This window comes from Ranitomeya imitator, chromosome 1 (assembly GCF_032444005.1).
Source record: "Ranitomeya imitator isolate aRanImi1 chromosome 1, aRanImi1.pri, whole genome shotgun sequence".
NCBI lineage: Eukaryota > Metazoa > Chordata > Amphibia > Anura > Dendrobatidae > Ranitomeya > Ranitomeya imitator.
The window spans coordinates 250,647,470-250,672,947 of record NC_091282.1 but is presented as its reverse complement, the minus strand read 5'-3'; the positions used below and the strand labels follow the sequence as shown (position 1 = coordinate 250,672,947).

Below are 25,478 nucleotides of genomic sequence, written 5' to 3'. Positions count from 1 at the left end.
CAGCAAATACTGAACGTCTGCACTTAATCTTAGGATATGTCCCCATAATGCACTTCACAGTAAAATCTGCAGTGATGTATATCCCAAAAAAATACAGACAAAAAATCTGTTGTGTTTTCACTACTCGCCCTTAAAACATAAAAAAGAAATGTGTAAAGAATGTCTAAAATTAAGAGTATAACAAAAATAAAATATAAGATATGATATAGGAAAGGATAGGAAAACATCAGGAACTGTCCAGCCATATTCTAAATTATTTAGTCAATTACCCAAATTTCTAACATGTTGTAAAGGGTCACAGTGTTTGGCTGCAGCTGGTGTTACAAAATTGCAATAAAATATTTATAAGCCGATGTAGCGTCCATATTTGGATGACAAGAAAATATCAGATGTTCTGGCTTCACAGCAATTCTCATTTCCATAAGGGAGTTTGCAAACTGCAATATTTTATTACAAATCCTCAGTCCGCACAGTAGGCACGGAGCATATGGGAGAATTGTCAGAGCATATGGTACAAGCAAGGAGCAGGCATGAGTTGATTATTAGAGATAAATGCCATATTAGTTGGGGAAGCAGAAGACAAAGATGCAGAAAATATTATTATATTTGGAGTAGGGACAAAATTCTCAGCATTCGGCAATAACAATATACAAATGGCTCATTTAGATGGCAAGACTACAGATACAGAAATTAGGTTATTAATTCCAATCGTCCAGAAGCTATTGCATAAAATATCCTTCTCTTACCTGAAGGTGGCGCTGCAGGTTCAAAGTGAAGTCATGGATTACAGCAGTGTGAGCGCACACGTACACTGCCACTTGGTACTCTTCATCATGAAGATTGTATATTGGGATCTTGCTATTCATTCCGAAACACCATGCTAAATTCTGCACAAAGCAAAGCAGCCGTTAGTGCATGTATGCATCCTATAACTAAAGGGGGTGGCAAATCTAAAACGTACTGTACAGCTTATGGTGCAGATGAAGGGAACCATGGATAATCCATCACCAGTCTCGCCCTAGCAATGGCCACTGTTATGACCTGGTGGTAAGGACAATAATGGACCTGGTGGTTAAGAGCACACGGAATGACCTGATAGTTACTAATAATATAGGACGAGCTCTGAGACGTGGGAACTCTGCTGACCGCAATCCCTAATCCTATCACACACACTAGAAATAGCCGTGGATTGCTCCTAACGCTCCCTATGCAACTCGACACAGCCTAAGAAACTAGCTAGCCCTAGAGATAGAAAAATAAAGCCTACCTTGCCTCAGAGAAATTCCCCAAAGGAAAAGGCAGCCCCCCACATATAATGACTGTGAGTAAAGATGAAAATTACAAACACAGAGATGAAACAGATTTAGCAAAGTGAGGCCCGACTTACTGGACAGAGGATAGTAAAGGTAACTTTGCGGTCAGCACAAAAAACTACAAAAAGACCACGCAGAGGGCGCAAAAAGACCCTCCGCACCGACTCACGGTGCGGAGGCGCTCCCTCTGCGTCCCAGAGCTTCCAGCAAGCAAGACAGAAAATCAAAATAGCAAGCTGGACAGAAAAATAGCAAACCAGAGAAAAACAAGCAGGAACTTAGCTTCTGCTGGGAAGACAGGTCACAAGAACGATCCAGGAGAGAACTAGACCAATACTGGAACATTGACAGGTGGCATGGAGCAATGATCTAAGTGGAGTTAAATAGAGCAGCCAGCTAACGAATTAACCTCGTCACCTGTAGAAGGAAACTCAGAAGCCGCAGCTCAACTCACAACCACCAGAGGAAGCCCATGGACAGAACCAGCCGAAGTACCATTCATGACCACAGGAGGGAGCTTGCCAACAGAATTCACAACAGGCCACACAGGGGTATTAACGAGAAAACCTGACGTTCTCATCACTCACAAGAGGTTTATCTGCAGAGACTGAGTTTTCATCATCAAAGGCGGTCCTTGGCGTGGCGGTGTAGACTAGCGAGTCTTCAGCCGCTGGGACCTCTACGATGGCTTTATCTTCTGCATCTTCTTTCTCATTCAGGTCATCAAAAACTGAGATATGATTATTTCCTTCACTAGACGATTGGCTCTCTGTGATATTAGGGTCCGATACTTCACGTGACTCCTGCACAGGATTTTTATCATCTGATGCATCTTTTTCTTTTTCTGAAGTCTCTTCATCTGTAACATCTGGCTATCAAAATTTAGCAAAGAAACAATGACAACAGTAAAAAAGAATACAGTCCGATCTCTGTTCAATGTCCCTTATGTGCCTAGTAAAATAAACGCTCATTCACACGTCAGTTTTTCAAGTAGGAGTGTTGTCTGTCGGCAGGGCCGATTTTAGGCAAAGTTGGGCCCAAGAAGCTAACATATTGCACATCACACAGAAGCATTTCGGTTGTATTTACATGCGCTGAGTACAGGCCGCTAATCGAGTGTGATCGACAATACTGAAGTGGTTCGATGCTTGTTTCCCGGCCTCTTTCCACCAGCTGAGAAAGAATGATGGGAGCAGAATAATCACTATTAGATCAATCTGTCCCCATACAGTATCATGTTATCAGCAGCACATCTACAGCTTACACCGGCGATGTGCTGCTGAGAATAATGATTTCTGTTCCAGTATAAACAATCACTCGATGAATATGCAGCATTTTGCTTGTTTAGTATAATACACCCCATAGTACTCCACATAGTATAATGTGCACCACAGTCCTCCATATTACTATAACACTAGATGGAGGACTGAGGAGTGCATTATACACTACCCATAGTCCTCCATATAGTATAATACACTCCTCATAGTCCTCCATATATTAAAATACACTGGTCAGTCCTCCATATAGTATAATACACTCCTCATAGTGCTTCATATAATATTATACACTCCTCAGTCCTCCATATAGTATAATACACTCCTCAGTCCTCCTTATAGTATAATACACTCCTCAGTCCTCCATATAGTATAATACACTCCTCAGTCCTCCATATAGTATAATACACTCCTCAGTCCGCAGCACTGTGGCTCAGCGGTTAGCACTGCAGTCTTGCTGGAGTCTGGGTTCAAATCCCACCAAGGACAACATCTGCAAAGAATTTGTATGCTCTCCCCGTGTTTGCGTGGATTTCCTCCAGGTACTCCGGTTTCCTCCCACATTCCAAAGACATACTGATAGGAAATTTAGATTGTGAGCCCCATCAGGGACAGCGATGATAATGTGTGCAAACTGTAAAATGCAGAATAGGTTAACGCTATATAAAAATAAAGATTATTATTATGAGAATACACTCCTCAGTCCTCCATATAGTATAATACACTCCTCAGTCCTCCATATAGTATAATACACTCCTCAGTCCTCCATATAGTATAATACACTCCTCAGTCCTCCATATAGTATAATACACTCCACATAGTGCTCCATATAGTACAGGGGTCCCCAACTCCAGGCCTCGAGGGCCGCCAACAGTGCAGGTTTTCAGGATTTCTTTAATATTGCATCGGTGGTAATGTGATCATCTGCACAGGTGATGATTCCAACCCCTGTGCAATACTAAGGAAATCCTGAAAACCTGCACTGTTGGCGGCCCTCGAGGCCTGGAGTTGGGGACCACTGATATAGTATAATGCACCGCCATAGTCATCCATGTAGTACAATTCACTTCCTATAGCATAATGCACCCCATAGTTCTTCATATAGTAAAATGTATTCCCCATAGTCCTCGATACAGTATAATGCAGCCCACAAATAGTATAATGCTACCACCCCACAGAGTATAATGCAGTCACCCCACAGAATATAATGTAGCCCCCTGAATATAAAACAACCCCGCCGTACAATATAATGTAACCTCCCATAGAATATAATGCAGCCCCTCCACAGAATAAATGGTAGCCCCCCATAGAGTATAATGCAGCCCCCCATAGAATATAATGTAGCCCCTCCATACAATACAATGTAGCCCTCCTCATATAGTATAATGTAGCCCCCATAGAATATAATGTAGCCCAGTATAACGAAGCCCACATACAATATAAACTAGCCCCCATAGACTATAATGCAGCCCCCACATAAAATACAATGTAGCCCCCTCAGAGTATGATGCAATCACCCCTCATAGAATATAATAAATTTAAGACATAGAATAAATGTAATACATAGAATATAATGTAGCCCCCATAGAATATAATACAGCCCAACTCCCCATAGAATATAATGTAGCCCCATAAGAGTATGATGCAATCCTCCCCCATAGAATATAATGTAACCCCCATAGATTATAATATAGCCCACCTCCCCATAGAACATAATGAAGCCCCATCAAAGGGTATGATGCAATCCTCATCCATAGAATCTAATACAGCCCTCCCCCATAGAATATAATGTAACTCCCATAGAATCTAATACAGCCCTCCCCATAGAATATAATACAGCCCTCCCCACATAATATAATGTAACCCCCATAGAATATAATACAGCCCTCTCCAATAGAATATAATATAGCCCTCCCCTATAGAATATAATATAGCCCTCCCCTATAGAATATAATACCGCCCTCCTCAATAGAATCTAATAGAATCTAATACAGCCCTCCCCCATAGAATATAATGTAACCCCCATAGAATCTAATACAGCCCTTCTCATAGAATATAATGTAGCCGATCCCACCCCTACCGCCGCCGAGAATGGTGCCCCCACAGTCCATTGATATATCAAATTAAAAAAACACACAATCCTCACCTCTCCTCGTGCCCCGCGCTGTCCCTGGCTCTGGTCTCAGCAGCTGCAGTCTGCCCGGAACACAGCAGGTACGCGATGATGTGACGTCATCGTGCACCTGCAATTTCAGAGGGGAATGATGGGAGAGGGAGCGTCAGCTGACACCCTCTCCTGTTATGACCTGGTGGTCAGGACAATAATGGACCTGGTGGTTAAGAGCACACGGAATGACCTGATAGTTACTGATAATAAAGGACGAGCTCTGGGACATGGGAACTCTGCTGACCGCAATCCCTAATCCTATCAAACACACTAGAAATAGCCGTGGATTGCGCCTAACGCTCCCTATGCAACTCGGCACAGCCTAAGGAACTAGCTAGCCCTGAAGATAGAAAAATAAAGCCTACCTTGCCTCAGAGAAATTCCCCAAAGGAAAAGGCAGCCCCCCACATATAATGACTGTGAGTAAAGATGAAAATACATGCTGGGAAGACAGGTCACAAGAACGATCCAGGAGTGAACTAGACCAATACTGGAACATTGACAGGTGGCATGGAGCAAAGATCTAAGTGGAGTAAAATAGAGCAGCCAGCTAACGAATTAACCTTGTCACCTGTAGAAGGAAACTCAGAAACACCCACCAGAGGAAGTCCATGGACAGAACCAGGCGAAGTACCATTCATGACCACAGGAGGGAGCCCGACAACAGAATTCACAACAGTACCCCCCCCCCTTGAGGAGGGGTCACCGAACCCTCACCAGAGCCCCCCGGCCGACCAGGATGAGCCAAATGAAAGGCACGAACAAGATCGGCAGCATGAACATCAGAGGCAAAAACCCAGGAATTATCTTCCTGACCATAACCCTTCCACTTAACCAGGTACTGGAGTTTCCGTCTCGAAACACGAGAATCCCAAATCTTCTCCACCACATACTCCAACTCCCCCTCAACCAACACCGGGGCAGGAGGATCAACGGATGGAACCACAGGCGCCACGTATCTCCGCAATAACGACCTATGGAACACATTATGGATGGCAAAAGAAGCAGGAAGGGCCAAACGAAATGACACAGGATTAATAACCTCAGAAATCTTATACGGACCAATGAAACGAGGCTTAAACTTAGGAGAGGAAACCTTCATAGGAACATAACGAGACGACAACCAAACCAAATCCCCAACACGAAGTCGGGGACCCACACAGCGCCGGCGGTTAGCGAAACATTGAGCCTTCTCCTGGGACAATGTCAAATTGTCCACCACATGAGTCCAAATCTGCTGCAACCTATCCACCACAGTATCTACACCAGGACAGTCCGAAGACTCAACCTGCCCTGAAGAGAAACGAGGATGGAAACCAGAATTGCAGAAAAACGGCGAAACCAAAGTAGCCGAGCTGGCCCGATTATTAAGGGCGAACTCAGCCAACGGCAAAAAGGACACCCAATCATCCTGATCAGCAGAAACAAAGCATCTCAGATATGTTTCCAAAGTTTGATTAGTTCGTTCGGTTTGGCCATTTGTCTGAGGATGGAAAGCCGAGGAAAAAGACAAATCAATGCCCATCCTTGCACAAAAGGATCGCCAAAACCTCGAAACAAACTGGGAACCTCTGTCAGAAACGATGTTCTCCGGGATACCATGTAAACGAACCACATGCTGGAAAAATAATGGCACCAAATCAGAGGAGGAAGGCAATTTAGACAAAGGTACCAAATGGACCATCTTAGAAAAGCGATCACAAACCACCCAAATGACCGACATCTTTTGAGAGACGGGGAGATCCGAAATAAAATCCATAGAAATATGCGTCCAGGGCCTCTTTGGGACCGGCAAGGGCAAAAGCAACCCACTGGCACGAGAACAGCAAGGCTTAGCCCGAGCACAAGTCCCACAGGACTGCACAAAAGAACGCACATCCCGTGACAAAGATGGCCACCAAAAGGATCTAGCCACCAAATCTCTGGTACCAAAGATTCCAGGATGCCCAGCCAACACTGAACAATGAATCTCAGAGATAACTCTACTAGTCCATCTATCAGGGACAAACAGTTTCTCCGCTGGGCAACGGTCAGGTCTATCAGCCTGAAATTTTTGCAGCACCGGCCGCAAATCAGGGGAGATGGCAGACAAAATTACCCCCTCTTTGAGAATACCCGCCGGCTCAGGAACACCCGGAGAGTCAGGCACAAAACTCCTTGACAGGGCATCAGCCTTCACATTCTTAGAGCCCGGAAGGTACGAAACCACAAAATCAAAACGGGAGAAAAATAACGACCATCGAGCCTGTCTCGGATTCAACCGTTTGGCAGACTCAAGATAAGTCAAATTCTTGTGATCTGTCAAGACCACCACGCGATGCTTGGCTCCTTCAAGCCAATGACGCCACTCCTCGAATGCCCACTTCATGGCCAACAACTCACGATTACCAACATCATAATTACGCTCAGCAGGCGAAAACTTTCTAGAAAAGAAAGCACATGGCTTCATCACCGAGCCATCAGAACCTCTTTGCGACAAAACAGCCCCTGCTCCAATCTCAGAAGCATCAACCTCAACCTGAAACGGGAGCGAAACATCTGGCTGGCACAACACAGGGGCAGAAGAAAAACGACGCTTCAACTCCTGAAAAGCCTCTACAGCTGCAAAAGACCAATTGACCACATCAGCACCCTTCTTGGTCAAATCAGTCAACGGTTTAGCAACAGTAGAAAAATTAGCGATGAAGCGCCGATAAAAATTAGCAAAGCCCAGGAACTTTTGCAGGCTCTTCACAGATGTCGGCTGAGTCCAATCGTAAATGGCCTGGACTTTAACAGGGTCCATCTCGATAGTAGAAGGGGAAAAAATGAACCCCAAAAATGAAACCTTCTGAACTCCAAAGAGACACTTTGACCCCTTCACAAACAAGGAATCCGCACGAAGGACCTGGAACACCATTCTGACCTGCTTCACATGAGACTCCCAATCATCCGAAAAGACCAAAATATCATCCAAATACACAATCAGGAATTTATCCAGGTACTCTCGGAAGATGTCATGCATAAAGGACTGAAATACTGATGGAGCATTGGAAAGCCCGAATGGCATAACCAGGTACTCAAAATGGCCCTCGGGCGTATTAAATGCTGTTTTCCATTCATCACCCTGTTTAATACGCACAAGATTATACGCACCACGAAGATCTATCTTGGTGAACCAACTAGCCCCTTTAATACGAGCAAACAAATCAGACAGCAACGGCAAAGGATACTGAAATTTGACTGTAATTTTATTAAGAAGGCGGTAATCAATACAAGGTCTCAAAGAACCATCCTTCTTGGCCACAAAAAAGAACCCTGCTCCTAACGGTGATGACGACGGGCGAATATGGCCTTTCTCCAAGGATTACTTTATATAACTCCGCATAGCGGCGTGTTCTGGCACAGATAAATTGAACAATCGGCCCTTAGGAAACTTACTACCAGGAATCAAATTAATTGCACAATCGCAATCCCTATGATGAGGTAGGGCACTGGCTTTGGGCTCATCAAATACATCCCGATAATCCGACAAAAACTCTGGAACTTCAGAAGGGGTGGATGACGAAATAGACAGAAATGGAACATCACCATGTACCCCCTGGCAACCCCAGCTGGACACAGACATAGATTTCCAGTCCAATACTGGATTATGAACCTGTAGCCATGGCAACCCCAAAACGACCACATCATGCAGATTATGCAACACCAGAAAGCGGATATCCCCCTGATGTGCAGGAGCCATGCACATGGTCAATTGGGTCCAGTACTGAGGCTTATTCTTGGCCAAAGGCGTAGCATCAATTTCTCTCAATGGAATAGGATACTGCAAGGGCTCCAAGAAAAAACCACAGCGCCTAGCAAACTCCAAGTCCATCAAATTCAGGGCAGCGCCTGAATCCACAAATGCCATAACAGAATAGGATGACAAAGAGCAAATCAGAGTAACGGACAATAGAAATTTAGACTGTACCGTACCAATGGTGGCAGACCTAGCGAACCGCTTAGTGCGCTTAGGACAATCAGAGATAGCATGAGTGGAATCACCACAGTAAAAACACAGCCCATTCCGACGTCTGTGTTCTTGCCGTTCAGCTCTGGTCAAAGTCCTATCACATTGCATAGGCTCAGGCCCATGCTCAGATAGTACTGCCAAATGGTGCACAGCTTTACGCTCACGCAAGCGTCGATCGATCTGAATGGCCAAGAACATAGACTCATTCAGACCAGCAGGCATGGGAAATCCCACCATGACATCCTTAAGGGCTTCAGAGAGACCCTTTCTGAAGATTGCTGCCAGGGCACATTCATTCCACTGAGTGAGCACAGACCACTTTCTAAACTTCTGACAATATATCTCCGCTTCATCCTGACCCTGACACAGAGCCAGCAAGATCTTCTCTGCCCGATCCACCGAATTAGGTTCGTCATAAAGCAATCCAAGCGCCAGGAAAAACGCATCAACATCACGCAATGCCGGATCTCCTGGCGCAAGGGAAAATGCCCAGTCTTGAGGGTCACCACGTAACAAAGAAATAATGATCTTTACTTGTTGAACAGGGTCACCTGAGGAGCGAGGTTTCAAGGCAAGAAACAATTTACAATTATTTTTGAAATTCAAGAACTTAGATCTATCACCAAAAAACAAATCAGGAATTGGAATCCTAGGCTCTGACATCGGATTCTGAACCACAAAATCTTGAATGTTTTGTACCCTTGTAGTGAGATTATCCATCCAAGAGGACAGACCTTGAATGTCCATGTTTACACCTGTGTCCTGAACCACCCAGAGGTAAAGGGGAAAAGAGAAACAAAACACACTGCAAAGAAAAAAAAATGGTCTCAGAACTTCTCTTATCCCTCTATTGAGATGCATTAGTATTTTGGGCCACCTGTACTGTTATGACCTGGTGGTCAGGACAATAATGGACCTGGTGGTTAAGAGCACACGGAATGACCTGATCGTTACTGATAATAAAGGACGAGCTCTGGGACGTGGGAACTCTGCTGACCGCAATCCCTAATCCTATCAAACACACTAGAAATAACCGTGGATTGCGCCTAACGCTCCCTATGCAACTCTGCACAGCCTAAGGAACTAGCTAGCCCTGAAGATAGAAAAATAAAGCCTACCTTGCCTCAGAGAAATTCCCCAAAGGAAAAGTCAGCCCCCCACATATAATGACTGTGAGTAAAGATGAAAATACAAACACAGAGATGAAATAGATTTAGCAAAGTGAGGCCCGACTTACTGAACAGACCGAGGATAGGAAAGGTTACTTTGCGGTCAGCACAAAAACCTACAAAAAGACCACGCAGAGGGCGCAAAAAAGACCCTCCGCACCGACTCACGGCGCGGAGGCGCTCCCTCTGCGTCCCAGAGCTTCCAGCAAGCAAGACAACAATAAAAATAGCAAGCTGGACAGAAAAATAGCAAACCAAAGAAATACAAGCTGGAACTTAGCTTCTGCTGGGAAGACAGGTCACAAGAACGATCCAGGAGTGAACTAGACCAATACTGGAACATTGACAGGTGGCATGGAGCAAAGATCTAAGTGGAGTTAAATAGAGCAGCCAGCTAACGAATTAACCTCGTCACCTGTGGAAGGAAACTCAGAAACACCCACCAGAGGAAGTCCATGGACAGAACCAGCCGAAGTACCATTCATGACCACAGGAGGGAGCCCGACAACAGAATTCACAACACTCTCCTCCATCATTGCTTTGAACTATGACGCCACTATAGTTCAATGCGGCGGCGGTGGTGGGGGGGAGGAGTTGGCGCTGGCTGCAGGAGACTGGCTGGGGGCCCCTGGGGGAGCGTGGGCCCTGGGCAGCTGCCTGGTCTGCCTGCCGCTATCGCCGGCCCTATCTGTCGGAACAAACTCAGAAATAAAAGTCCATGGGTCTGTGGTGAAAAACAAAATCGGAAGGCACTCAGCTGCCATCCATATGGGGCCAGTGTTTTTCACTAACTGATTTGAGAAAATAGAAAATTTTTCTTTCATTAAAAAAAAAAAACTGATGAACTCATAAAAATCACTGATGAAACTGTCCGTTTATCTCATACGTAAAAAGAAAATTACATCTGAATGAGGCCTAGTAAAGAAAAATAAAATCATACAGTACGTACCTCTCGGACCGGAGTTGCTCCTCTCCTCCAAGCATCTGACAGAGCTCTGAAGGCTGCAATCAATTAGTGGCAACTGATAGGTTTTAGTGACCTTTGAATTACATTTACCTTTGATGAGGGGTCACAAGTCAAGTCCACATCTTCCCACCCTCAACCCACCCTCCGCATATGATTATTGATTAAATCAGCCATCATGAGTCTAATAGCCACGGGTAGAGCGAGTGGGGACTAAACACACGCTGGCCAGAAGAGCGTCATTCATCCCACTTATCAGCTCTTCTGTCACATAATGAAAGAGCCGGATGTCTGCTGATGATCCCTGTGCCTGTCATTATGATCCTCCTGTGAAGATTATAGAAGATCTTGATGATCGCAACGGCAAGTCCCTTAAGAGTACAATTAAATGCTGTAAAAAGTGAGGAAAAAAGTTTTTAAAATGAGAAAAAAAATAAAAACACAAGTTCAAATCACATCTTCTTTTGCACCTTTAAAAATATCAAACGCAAGAATTAATTTTTTTTGACTGCTGCAACGCTTGCAATAAAATGGAATAACACTAAAATGGTAACAATAAAAGCATCAGCTCTGGGCCCCCCAAAATAAGCCCTCACACAGTCCCATATCTCAAAAAATTAACATGTTACGGGTCTCGGAAAATGGCGTCATAAGCGACACTTTCTTTTCTTACAAATTTCCAATTACCGGTATTTTTTGTCACCACTTAAATATATATATATATATATATATATATATGTGTATATATATATATACACATATATATATATATATATATATATATATATATATATATATATATATATATATATATATATATGTTTGGCATCTGCGCACTCGTACTGTCCTGGGGAATCATATTGCCATATAGTGAACGTGGTAAATAAGAAACCCCCCGAAAAATTCTGGAATTGCAAAAATAAGTACAACTCATCCCGCAATAAAAAAGCCCTCATACAGCTAAAGAAACGGAAAAAATAAAAAAGTTATGGCTAATGGTATAAGGGGAGGAAAAAACGAAAGGGCAAAAAAGGTAAAGGCAAAAGGTCATAAATGGGTTCAACAATGTCACAAAACCACCAGAAGTCACAGTACTCGGAGCAGGGCGTGGTGCCGCTCCAGTTTGTAACTATGTTTTTTTTTACCTTGATCATGGACTGCTTCTTAACTTTTTAGTTCCCAGTAGCTTCCTTCATTCATCCCTCTCACAACACATATGCGTCCGGCCAAGCGGATATGTGTATGAGGGGAACTAGAAGGAATAGCTGTTTGCTGGCAGATTAACCCCTTCACCCCAAAGCCTGTTTTCACCTAAGTGACAGGGCCAATTTTTACAATTCTGACCACTGTCACTTTATGAGGTCATAACTCTGAAACGCTTCAACGGATCCTGGTGATTCTGACACTGTTTTCTCGTGACATATTGTACTTCATGATAGTGGTAAAACTTCTTCGATATGACTTGCATTTATTTGTGAAAAAAACAAAAATTTGTCGGAAATTATGAAAATTTAGCAATTTTCAAACTCTTAGTTTTTATGCCCTTAAATTAGAGAGTTATATCACATAATATAGTTAATAAACAACATTTCCCACATGTCTGCTTTACATCAGCACAATTTTGGAAACATAATTTTTTTTTGTTAGGACGTTATAAGGGTTAAAAGTTGACCAGCGATTTCTCATTTTTGCAACAAAATTTGCAAAACCATTTTTTTACGGACCACCTCACACTTGAAGTGACTTTAAGGGGTCTATATGAAAGAAAATGCCCAAAAGTGACACCATTCTAAAAACTGCACCCCTCATGGTACTCAAAACCACATTCAAAAAGTTTATTAACCCTTCAGGTGCTTCACAGGAATTTTTTGAATGTTTAAAAAAATTGAACATTTAACTTTTTTTTCACAAAATTTTTACTTCAGGTCCAATTTGTTTCATTTTACCAAGGGTAACAGGAGAAATTGGACCACAAAAGTCGTTGTACAATTTGTCCTGAGTACGCCGATACCCCATATGTGGGGGTAAACCACTGTTTGGGCACATGGCAGAGCTCGGAAGGGAAGGAGTGCCATTTGACTTTTCAATGCAAGATTTGCTGGAATTGAGATCGGAGCCCATGTCACGATTGGAGAGCCCCTGATGTGCCTAAACAGTGGAAACCCCCACAAGTGACACCATTTTGGAAAGTAGACCCCCTAAGGAACTAATCTAGATGTGTGGTGAGCACTTTGAACCTCCAAGTGCTTCACAGAAGCTTATAATGTAGAGCCGTAAAAAAAATTTTATATTAATTTTCACAAAAAATGATCTTTTTGCCCCAAATTTTTTATTTTCCCAAGGGTAACAGGATAAATTGGACCCCAAAAGTTGTTGTGCAATTTGTCCTGAGTACGTCGATACTTCATATATGGGGATAAACCACTGTTTGAGCGCATGGCAGAGCTCGGAAGGGAAGGAGTGCCATTTGACTTTTCAATGCAAAATTGGCTGGAATTGAGATCGGACGCCATGTCGCATTTGGAGAGCCCCTGACGTGCCTTAACAGTGGAAACCCCCCACAAGTGACCCCATTTTGGAAAGAAGACCCCCTAAGGAACTTATCTAGATGTGTGGTGAGCACTTTTAACCCCCAATTGTTTCACTAAAGTTTAGAATGTAGCATTGTGAAAATTAAAAAATCATTTTTTCTTTCCACAAAATGATGTTTTAGCCCACAATTTTTTTTCCCCAAGGGTAACAGGAGAAATTGGACCACAAATGTTATTGTCCAATTTGTCCTGAGTACGCTGATACCCCACATGTGGAGGGGAACCACCGTTTGAGTGCATGGCAGAGCTCGGAAGGGAAGGAGCACCATTTGAAATGCAGACTTAGATGGAATGGACTGCAGGTGTCATGTTGCATTTGCAGAGCCCCTGATATACCTAAACAGTAGAAACCCACCACAAGTGACCCCATATTGGAAACTAGACCCCCCAAGGAACTTATCTAGATGTGTTGTGAGAGCTTTGAACCAACAAGTGTTTCACTACAGTTTATAACGCAGAGCCGTGAAAATAAAAAATATTTTTTTTCCACGAAAATGATATTTTAGCCCCCACGTTTTTATTTTCCCAAGGGTAACAGGACCAATTAGACCCCAAAAGTTGTTGTCCAACTTGTCCTGAGAACGCTGATACCCCATATGTTGGGGGGAACCACTGTTTGGGTGCACGGCAGAGCTCGGAAGGGAAGGAGCGCCATTTGAAATGCAGACTTAGATGGATTGGTCTGCAGGCGTCATGTTGCATTTGCAGAGCCCCTGATGTACCTAAACAGTAGAAACCCCCCACAAGTGACCCCATATTCGAAACTAGACCCCCAAGGAACTTATCTAGATGTGTTGTGAGAGCTTTGAACCAACAAGTGTTTCACTACAGTTTATAACGCAGAGCCGTGAAAATAAAAAATATTTTTTTTTCCACGAAAATGATATTTTATCCCCTATGTTTTTATTTTCCCAAGGGTAACAGGACAAATTGGACCCCAAAAGTTGTTGTCCAACTTGTCCTGAGAACGCTGATACCCCATATGTTGGGGGGAACCACTGTTTGGGCACACAGGAGAACTCGGAAGGGAAGGAGCCCTGTTTTACTTTTTCAAAGCAGAATTGGCTGGAATTGAGATCGAACGCCATGTCGCGTTTGGAGAGCCCCTGATGTGCCTAAACAGTGGAAACCCCCAATTATAACTGAAACCCTAACCCCAACCCTAACCCTAGCCCTAACCCTAGCCCTAGCCCTAATCCCAACCCTAGCCCTAACCCTAGCACTAACCCTAGCCCTAACCCTAGCCCTAATGAGAAAATGGAAATAAATAAATTTTTTTTACATTTTATTATTTTTCCCTAACTAAGGGGGTGATGAAGGGGGTTTTGATTTACTTTTATAGCGTTTTTTTGGCGGCTTTTTATGATTGGCAGCCGTCACACACTAAAAGACGCTTTTTATTGCAAAAAATAGTTTTTGCATCACCACATTTTGAGAGCTATAATTTATCCATATTTTGGCCCACAGAGTCATATGAGGTCTTGTTTTTTGCGGGACGAGTTGACGTTTTTATTGGTAACATTTTCGGTCAGATGACATTTTTTGATCGCTTTTTATTCCGATTTTTGGGAGGCGGAATGAACAAAAACCAGCAATTCCTGAATTTCTTTTAGGGGGGGCGTTTATACCGTTCCACGTGTGGTAAAATGGATAAAGCAGTTTTATTCTTCGGGTCAGTACGATTACAGCGATACCTCATTTATGTAATTTTTTTTATGTTTTGGCGCTTTTACACAATAAAAACTATTTTATATAAAAAAATAATTGTTTTTGCATCGCATTATTCTGAGAGCTATAACTTTTTTATTTTTCTGCTGATGATGCTGTATGGCGGCTTTTTTTTTGCGGGACAAGATGACGTTTTCAGCGGTACCATGGTTATTTATATCCGTCGTTTTGATCGCGTGTTATTCCACTTTTTGTTCGCCTGTATGATAATAAAGCAATGTTTTTTGCCTTGTTTTTTTTTTTTGTTTTTTTTGCGGTGTTCACTGAAGGGGTTAACTAGTGGGATAGTTTTATAGAGCGGGTCATTACGGACGCGGCGATACCAAATATGTGTACATTTATTGTTTGTTTTTTTTTTACATAAATAAATGGATTTATTGGGAAATGTTTTTTTTTTTTTATTTGGGGATTTATTTTTTTTTTACACATTCTATTTTTTTTTTTTTTGAACTTTCTAACATTGTCCCAGGGTGGGACATCTCTGTATTAGATCAGATCGTTGATCTGACACTGTGCATAGCACACTGTCAGATCAACGATCTGACATGCAGTTTAGCTGGCTTTCCAGCGCCTGCTCTCAGCAGGCGCCGGCTAGCCAGGTCATTTCATGACCCGCAAGGAGTCCGGCGGCCATCTTGGATCCGGGGACTCCTTCCGGGTCACCGGAGCAACGCGATCTCATTGCGTTGCTCCGGTGGGAGAGCGCAGGGAGCCCCCGTCCCTGCGCGATCCCCCTCTATGCCGCTGTCACTACTGACAGTGGCATCAGAGGGGTTAAATGCCCGCGATCGGCGATAGCGCCGATCGTGGGCATTGCTGCGGGGTGTCAGCTGTCGTATACAGCTGACACCCGCACCCGATCACCGCGGCGCTCAGCGCGAGACCGCGGTGATCGGTGCGCCGTACTAGTACTGCTGCTGGCACAAATGCAGTGCCGGCAGCGCAGTACTAGTACGGCGCATGGCGCGAAGGGGTTAATGATATGTTTGGCCAGCTCTATCCATTTATCTTATATATTATTGTAGGATAAGCAAGAATGTGAGCAGCTTCTAATATGATCACTAATAAAGATAACTTCGATTTTATCTGGTGCATTCATTCATACAGGATATAACACAAATTAATTGAAATGGCCTCTGGTACTGAACCAATATTTAACTTTACAGAACCATTTCCAAAGCATCTCATCGGTATCTCCAAGTACAGGGAGTATGGAGAGTACAGCGAGTATGCAGAAAACAGAGAGGAAAGAGAATACGGAGAGAACAGAGAGGAAAGAGAGTACGGAGAGGACAGAGAGTACGGAAAGTTTTTTTTTTTTTTAAATCACGTATTTTTTTATTAAAGCATATGACACGCCATTAACAAAGTCTGATACCATTTTCAGACAGGTACAATGACTACAGGACCTATTAATACATTTTCAATTTACTAAACAACACCCTTACCCCCTAACCAACCAGCCCTCTCTCCTCCCTCCCCCCCAATCCCTTGCCCGTTATCCAATAAAACCATCTGACAACATCAGAGAAAAGATATCAAGCTTTACAAAAAGACACCTGTACATGTAGGAGTCCCCCCAGAAGCAACTAAACGACCCCCATTCTACTCTGCAATAACTCAGCAGACGCCACGCCTGGGTAATCCATCCATCTGCCCCACACATTTTCAAATGTTGTATTCTGACCTCTCTTGCTGTAAATATTCCTTTCCGAAAGGACAATAAAATGTATTTTGTTGATTTTGTTGCTTCCTCGCAGCATACAACAATCTTGCAATAGTCAACCTTCCACATTCATCCGTAGCGATATCATCCATACAGTCCAGAAGGCAAGTCAGCGGGTTGCGCACCACATTTACTCCTGTCACCTTCTGGATCAAATTAAGCACCTTTACCCAAAAGGGTTGGAGGTGAGCACATGACCACATCAGCAGATCGGCACCTTCACCTTTCACCGCACCTTGGGCATTTTGAGTCACCTCTCAGTCCTGCCTTCATCATCCATACCGGGATCCTATACACCCTATACACCTGGTATAGCAGCGACACCATCTTAGCCTCACTCAGGGAAGCCCTGGGGATATATTAAAGTATAGACTCCGCCAATGGCCCCACATCCGCCACCCATTTCTCCTTAATCCTTAACGGATGCTTCAATAAAAAGGTATCCACCAGACCCCTGTACATCAAGGTAATGAACCCCCTCGTACTCTTCCGAGGCCCAATAAGGTTCAACAAGCTATCTGACTGCAGAATCAAGTGCGACCCCTCATTTTGACAGTTTAGGGCGTGTCTCAACTGCAGGTACTGAAAAAACGTCTTCTGGGATAAAGGAAACTCAGTCCTAAGTGTCTCGAATGTTTTAATAACATCCCCATCAAGCAACTGAGACACAAACCAAATGCCAATGCGCCTCCACTGACCGAACCCCCGCAATCTCATAAGCTCTGCCAATCTAGGATCAAACCAAATTGGCGTATATCTCGTAAATTCCGTTACACCCCTCCATTGCTTAATTTTCTGCCAGACTTTCCCCAGCATAGCTATTGTTGGGAATTTTGGGGGGTTAATTCTGAGTCTACCTGCTTCGAGACTGGCTAACAATGGGCCTTTCTCCACCGTGTGTTCAATGATTATCCCCGCTGAAGGAGTACTGAGAGTATATCAAGGATGGAGAGTACAGTGAGTATGGAGAGAATAGCAAGTATGGAGAGTACAAAGAGTATGGAAATATTTGTGTTAATTCTACCTCAATGGCTTCCTTCTTTCCTACATCATAAAACATTTCTTCATGTGACACATTAGGAGAACCCTGTTCTTCAGTTTCTGGTTCATTTACTTGTTCCTCGAAATCTCCATCATTGGCGTCAGGGGGCTGCTCTTGAGAAGACTCAGGGGTTGGAGATATTTTTTGAGCTTCATTACACACTTCTATTTCCTTCTCACAGACATCTTGGTCAACTGCATTAGATGACATTTCTTCTTGTAGTTCAGAATCACCTTCAGACATCTTCCTCTACATATAAATACATTGTGTCAGTGGAAATGTAGTGGTTGTGCACAGTAATATTAAAGACATTATATAATATTTTAATTGCACAAATCCAATCAAGAACTAGCATAATTCGTTTTGGGTAGCTTTCCATTATAACCAAGGTTTTCCTAGGTGAAACCGCCTTAGGAAAAAGCTGCAATATTTTTCCCTACGCAGTTTCTCTGTTGGTTTTTGCATCGCTTTTTTGCACCCCACATCAAAAACTACTACATCTAATATTTTGTATGACCTCCATGATTTTTAAAGACAGCACCAAGTCTTCTAGGCATGGAATGAACAAGATGGTGACATATTGCAACCTCTTTTTCATTCTTCAAGAATTACCTCTTTTAGAGCCTGGATGCTGGATGGAGAGCGATGCTCAACTTATCTCTTCAGAACTCTCCATAGGTGCTCAATTGGGTTCAAATCAAAAACATACTTGGCCACAGACTCATTTTCACCCTGCTATTCTTCAGAAATGCATCAGAAGCCTCAAATATGTGTTTTGAATCATTGTCATATTGGAAAAGTTCACATCTACTAAGGGTACGGAGTGACGGTAGCATCTTTTCTTTCAATACAGATAAGTACCGTATATACTTGAGTATAAGCCAACGTACATAATTTTACCACGAAAAAATGGGAAAACTTATTGACTCAAGTATAAGCCTGGTATACATTGTCCTCTCATCCCCATCCTGGTATACATGGCCCCCTCGTCCCTATCCTGGTATGCATGGCCTCCTCATCCCTATCCTGGTATGCATGGCTCCTCATCCCTATCCTGGTATGCATGGCCCCCTCGTCCCTATCCTGGTATGCATGGCTCTTCATCCCTATCCTGGTATGCATTGTTCCTCATTACTAACCTGGTATGCACTGTCCCCTCATTCCCATCCTGGTATGCATGGCTCCTCATCCTCTATCCTGGTATGCATGGCTCCTCATCCCTTTCCTTGCCTGCATGGCTCCTCACCCCTATCCTTGTATGCATGGCTCCCTCATCCCTATCCTGGTATGCATGGCTTCTCATCCCTATTATGGTATGCATTGTCCCATCATCCCTAACCTGGTACGCATGTCTCCTCATCCCCATCCTGGTCTGCATGGCTCTTCATTCCTGTCCTAATATGCATTGTCCCCTCATCCCTATCCTGGTATGCATGGCTCCTCATCCCTTTTGGAGATCAGGGCATATGTGTATCGGCAAACAAGTTTGATTAGCTAATTGATGGGGGTTTCAAGAGCTGGAGCTTAAGGGTATGTGCACACATTGCGGATTTTGCTGCGGATCCGCAGCGGATTGGCCGCTGCGGATTTGCAGCAGTTTTCTATGCGGTTTACAGTACCATGTAAACCTATGGAAAACCAAATCTGCAGTGCCCATGCTGTGGAAAATACCGCGCAGAAATGCAGCGGTTTATTTTCCGCAGCATGTTAATTCTTTGTGCGGATTCCACAGCGTTTTACACCTGCTCCTTAATAGGAATCTGCAGGTGTAAAAACACCGGTGAAATCCACGCAGAAAATCCACGGCAAATCCGCAGGTAAAACCTGCGGATTTTTCAAAAACGCTGTGGAAAAATCCGCACACGAATCCGCATCGTGGGCACATAGCCTAAAGTGGTTGTTTAGTCTTGCACCGCACACTGTCAGGACTCCCTGGTATTGCTGCTGAAAGTGGGTGGTCTCGTGATCACAAGTATTTGATTAACATACTTCTGGCCACATCCCGACTAGACCTGCTCGGCCTTGTTCAATACAAGTGAATTAAATGAGCCCAAGCACGTCTACTCGGCACGAGACCGTTGGTATGCAAATCGAATGTGATCTCCCGCTCTCGGCAGCAATACAGGAGAATCATGACAGTGTGTGATGCGCATGCTGTAAAGATTCAGAAGTCTGCAGTCATAAGTAGTGACTAATGACTTTTAATAGAAGACCAGACAGCCCCTTTAAATATGCAAATATTTAAATAGGAAAAGGGCTGGACCTCTAGAGCCACGTATTAGATGTTATAATGCTAAATGTTAATATATACCCTTTAACAAGCATTGCAACATGACTTAGGGTAAGAATCCAAACCAGACATTCCATTTGCAGACACATGTTTGGGGTGTTTACCCCTCATCAGTGCAAAGCAAGTGTTCTAATTGGGCTGAAAGAGAGGCCTTTGACAGGAGGTCTAAGGGGGAATGTGTCGCCTAGTGTAAAGTGCCAAGTCAGAATAAGGCGGAGCTGGAGCTGTACTGATCAGCTCATCATAAATGGCGTCTTGTTGAGTTAAGCCCTTTTAGAGCTTGGAAACACACATGGCAGATTTTGATACAGAAATGTCTGGTTCTGTTCAAAACATCTAAATGGAACTTGTACAATTGAATGTGTTGTAAAAGCAAAATTGTCAAAATCTGACACATATGAATCAATAATCAACACTATATGATGTAAATATCCGTCATGAGCACGTATCGCTTTGTGTACCATTACAGAGCTCCATTTCTGTGATGACAAAATGTAATATGTACCAAAAAATGGCACCAGTGAAAAATACAGCGTGTCTCCCAAAAAATAAGCCCTCATACAACTCTTTGGAAATATTAGTTATTGCTTCATTAGTTTATGAAGCCCATAATAGGTGGGGAACCTAGTTAGTGTATGAGGCCATAATGAGAGACATTATTAGTATATGCTGGCCACAATAGGGGACATTATTGTGTGGGGCCACAATGGGACCTTATAAACGTATGGGGTCAAAATGAGGACATTATTAGAGAATGGTGGTCACAATGAGGGACACTATTAATGTGTGACCAAAATAGGGGATGTTATTAGTGAATGGAGCCACAATGGGGGAAATTATTAGTGTATGGTGTCACAGTTGGAGGCAATATTAGTGTATTTGAGGAAAAATTATATATATATAGATATATATATATATATATATATATATATATGTATATATATATATATATATATATATATATATATATATATATATATATATATATATATAAATTTAGTTGCCTCGGAAGGACATTACTAGTGTATGGGGACAAAATGGAGGACATTGTTAGTGGATGGGGTTCACAATGGAGGAAAATATTAACATATAGGAGTCAAAGCAGAGGACATTATTAAGGAATGGGGGCCATAATGGAGTACATAATGAATACAGGTACTTCTCACAAAATTAGAATATAATCAAAAAGTTAATTTATTTCACTTCTTCAATACAAAAAGTGAAACTCATATATTATATAGAATCACTACAAACAGAGTGATCTGTTTCAAGTGGTTATTTCCGTTAATGTTGATGATTATGGCTTATAGCCAATGAAAACCCAAAAGTCATTATCTATGTAAAGTAGAACAAAAACACCTGCAAAGGCTTCCTAAGTATTTAAAAAGGTCCCTTAGTCCGTTTCAGTAGGCTCCATAATCATGGGGAAGACTGCTGACTTGACAGATGTCCAGAAGGCAGTCATTGACACACTCCACAAGGAGGGTAAGCCACAAAAGGTCATTGCTAAAGATGCTGTTTGTTCACATAGTGCTGTATCCAAGCATATTAATGGTAAGTTGAGTGGAAGGAAAAAGTGTGATAGAAAAAGTTGCACAAGCAACTGGGATAACCGCAACCTTGAAAGGATTGTTAAGGAAAGGCCATTCAAAAATTTTGGCAAGATTCACAATGAGTGGACTGCTGCTGGACTCATTGCATCAAAAGCCACCACACACAGACGTATCCAGGACACGGGCTACAAGTGTCGCATTCTTTGTGTCAAGCCACTCATGACCAATAGACAACGCCAGAAGCGTCTTACATGGGCCAAGGAGAAAAAGAACTGGACTGTTGCTCAGTGGTCCAAGGTGTTGTTTTCAGATGAAAGTAAATTTTGCATTTCATTTGGAAATCAAGGTCCCAGAGTCTGGAGGAAGAGCGGAGAGGCCACAATCCAAGCTGCATGAAGTCTAGTGTGAAGATTCCACAATCAGTGATGGTTTGGGAAGCCATGTCATCTGCTGGTGTAGGTCCACTGTGTTTTATCAAGACCAAAGTCAGTGCGGCCGTCTACCAGGAAATTTTAGAGCACTTCATGCTTCCCTATGCCGAAAAGCTTTTTGGAGATGGAAATGTAATTCTTCAGCAGGACTTGGCACCTGTCCACATTGCCAAAAGTACCAAAAGCTGGTTTAAAAACAACAGTATAAGGCTGCCGTCACACATTCAGTATTTGGTTAGTATCTTACATCAGTATTTGTAAGCCAAAACCAGGAGTGGAACAATCAGAGGAAAAGTATAATAGAAACATATGCACCACTTCTGCATTTATCACCCACTCCTGGTTTTGGCTTACAAATACTGATGTAAAATACTGACCAAATACTGCTAGTGTGAGGGCAGCCTCACTGTGCTTGATTGGCCAACAAACTCACCTGACCTTAAACCCATAAAGAATCTATGGGGTAATGGGGTATTGTCAAGAGGAAGATGAGACACCAGACCCAACAATACAGATGAGCTGAAGGCTGCTATCAAAGCAACCTGGGATTCCATAACACCTCAGTAGTGCCATAGGCTGCTCAACTCCATGCCACGCCGCATTGATGCAGTAATTGATGCAATAGGAGCCCCAACCAAGTATTGAGTGCATTCACTGAACATACATTTCAGTAGGCCAACATTCCTGATTTTAAAATAATTTTTCAAGCTGGTGTTATAAAGTATTCTAATTTAGTGAGATAATGAATTTTGGGTTTTCATTGGCTGTAAGCCATAATCATCAACATTAACAGAAATAAACACTTGAAATAGATCACTCTGTTTGTAATGACTATATAATACAGTATATGAGTTTCCCTTTTTGTATTGAAGAACTGAAATAAATTAACTTTTTTTATGGCGCTATAATTAGGGACATTTAATATGCAAATTGCCTCTTCAGAAAAGAAGAGGAGTAGAACTCTATAGCGCCACCTGTTGGAAACAGCAATCCTATAAGTCACTATCGACCCTTTAACAAGCCTTGCAATATGACTTAGGATAAAAGCCAAATCAGAATCTCAGTTATCAGAAATGGTGTTTCGGACTATTGTTCCTCATCAGTGCAAAGTATGAGAACTGATTTGGTTAGGTGACAGGGTCTGGACTGAGGTCTAAGGGGTAATGTTCTTCTTTGTGGAGAGTAACATACCAGATCTGGCATGCCAAGGTAAGGAGGCTCGCTGTTCAATTCTCCTTTAGGAAATTTAATATGCAAATTGCCTTTTCAGTCAGGAAGAAGACTTCAACTCTATAGCACCACCTGTTGGAAGCAGCGATCCTACAAGTCACTATGGACCCTTTAATGAGTCTTGCAATATAACTTAGGATAAAAGCCAAATCAGAATCTCAATTTGCAGACATGTTGTTTAGGGCTATGGGAACTAGGGACGGTATTAACCCCTTTCTGACCTCGGACGGGATAGTACATCCGAGGTCAGAACCCCCGCTTTGATGCGGGCTTCGGCGGTGAGCCCGCATCAAAGCCGGGACATGTCAGCTGTTTAGGACAGCTGACATGTGCCTGCAATAGCGGCAGGTAGAATCACAATTCACCTGCCGCTATTAAGTAGTTAAATGCTACTGTCAAACGCGGACAGCAGCATTTAACTAGCGCTTCCGGCCATCGGGACAGAAATGCGCGCATCACTGACCCCCATCACGTGATCGGGGGTCAGCGATGTGTCAGCATGATAGTCAGAGATCTATTGAAGACCTCTATGGTTATTACTAGTGCCGGATTGCTGTGAGCGCCACCCTGTGCTCGGCACTCATAGCAATGCTGTAATTCTCCTACATAGGAGCAATCTATGCATCGCTCCTACGTAGCAGAGCCGATCGAGTTGTGCCTGCGCTTCTAGCCTCCCATGGAGGCTATTGAAGCATGGCAAAAGTAAAAAAAAAAAAAAAAAAAAGTTTAAAAAAAACATGGAAAAAAAATAAAAAAAAATATAAAAGTTTAAATCACCCCCCTTTCGCCCCATTCAAGATAAAACAAAAAAAAAATTAAACCTATACATATTTGGTATCGCCGCGTTCAGAATCGCCCAATCAATAAAAATAAAGAATTAATCTGATCGCTAAACGGCATAGCGAGAACAAAATTCCAAACGCCAGAAGTACGTTTTTGTTGGTCGCCGCGACATTGCATTAAAATGCAGTAACGGGTAGTGTTGAACATTCCGATACTGCAAATATCGGGTATCGGCCGATATTCACGGTATCGGAGTTCCGATACTGAGTTCCCATAATGCAATGAGCCAGTTTGATTTAATTCAGCCAATGAAGAATCCTAAGAAGTGTGGGCACATCCTGTTATGCATGTTAGGCATGTAACTACTGGCATGGGTGTGATTGGCTGCTGAAATGATGTCATGATGCACTATAAAAGCCGCCGCTGCCAATTTTGGTTCACTCTGCTGTGAATTCAGTTAGGGACAGGATGCTGTGTTCTGACTGAGGGACAGTTTGAGATAGCGATTTGCTTCATTGTGCTTTACCCAGGCTACTGTAGCAACCGCTGTGTGAGAATCTTTTTTTTGCCTTGCAGCGCTGTTCACGGCTGTCTGCAAGGTCTCTGTGTGTGAGTGCAGCTCACGCTGCAGTGTGTTCTGCAGCCACATCTGGTTGTAGTCCCCTCAGCGTGCGTCACAGCCTCATACTGTGACATTGTCCTTTTTTGCATTTGTACTGCTTCACATTTTTCCTGATTTCTCCTAGTAGTGTATTTCCATCTGTATCCAGCTAGATTGTGTGCAAACACTATAAAGGAGTAAATAGAGGAGCATTTCTGCAGCCTTGCAGCGCTGTTCACAGCTGTCTGTGAGGTCTGTGTGTGTGAGTGCAGCTCACGCTGCATTGTGTTCTGCAGCCACATCTGGTTGTAGTCCGCTCAGCGTGCGTCACTGCCTCATACATTATCCTATTTTGTCATTAGTGCAGCTCATTTTTCCTGAATTCTACTACTAGTGTTGTTCCATCCGTATCCAGCTAGATTGCGTGCAAACACTATATAGGAGTAGATAGAGGAGCTTTTTTGCAGCCTTTCAGCACTGTTCACGGCTGTCTGCGAGGTCTGTGTGTGTGAGTGCAGCTCACGCAGTAGTGTGTTCTGCAGCCACCTCCGGTTGTAGTCCGCTCAGCGTGCGTCAGTGCCTCATACATTGTCCTTTTTTGTCATTAGTGCAGCTCATTGTT

The 25,478-nt window shown here is 43.1% G+C and overlaps 1 protein-coding gene across 1 annotated transcript in view; it reads right to left on the bottom strand.

The window, feature by feature from the left end:
* Positions 1-25,478, bottom strand: part of CFAP251 (cilia and flagella associated protein 251) — a 179,216-nt gene that overhangs the window by 133,676 nt on the left and 20,062 nt on the right. The window contains exons 2-4 of the mRNA XM_069755502.1: positions 17,951-18,217; positions 1,901-2,185; positions 747-887 (exon numbers count right to left, since the gene is read on the bottom strand). Coding sequence (XP_069611603.1) covers positions 747-887; positions 1,901-2,185; positions 17,951-18,211 — 687 coding nt within the window. The 5' untranslated portion in view covers positions 18,212-18,217. The remainder of the gene's footprint in view (positions 1-746; positions 888-1,900; positions 2,186-17,950; positions 18,218-25,478) is intronic.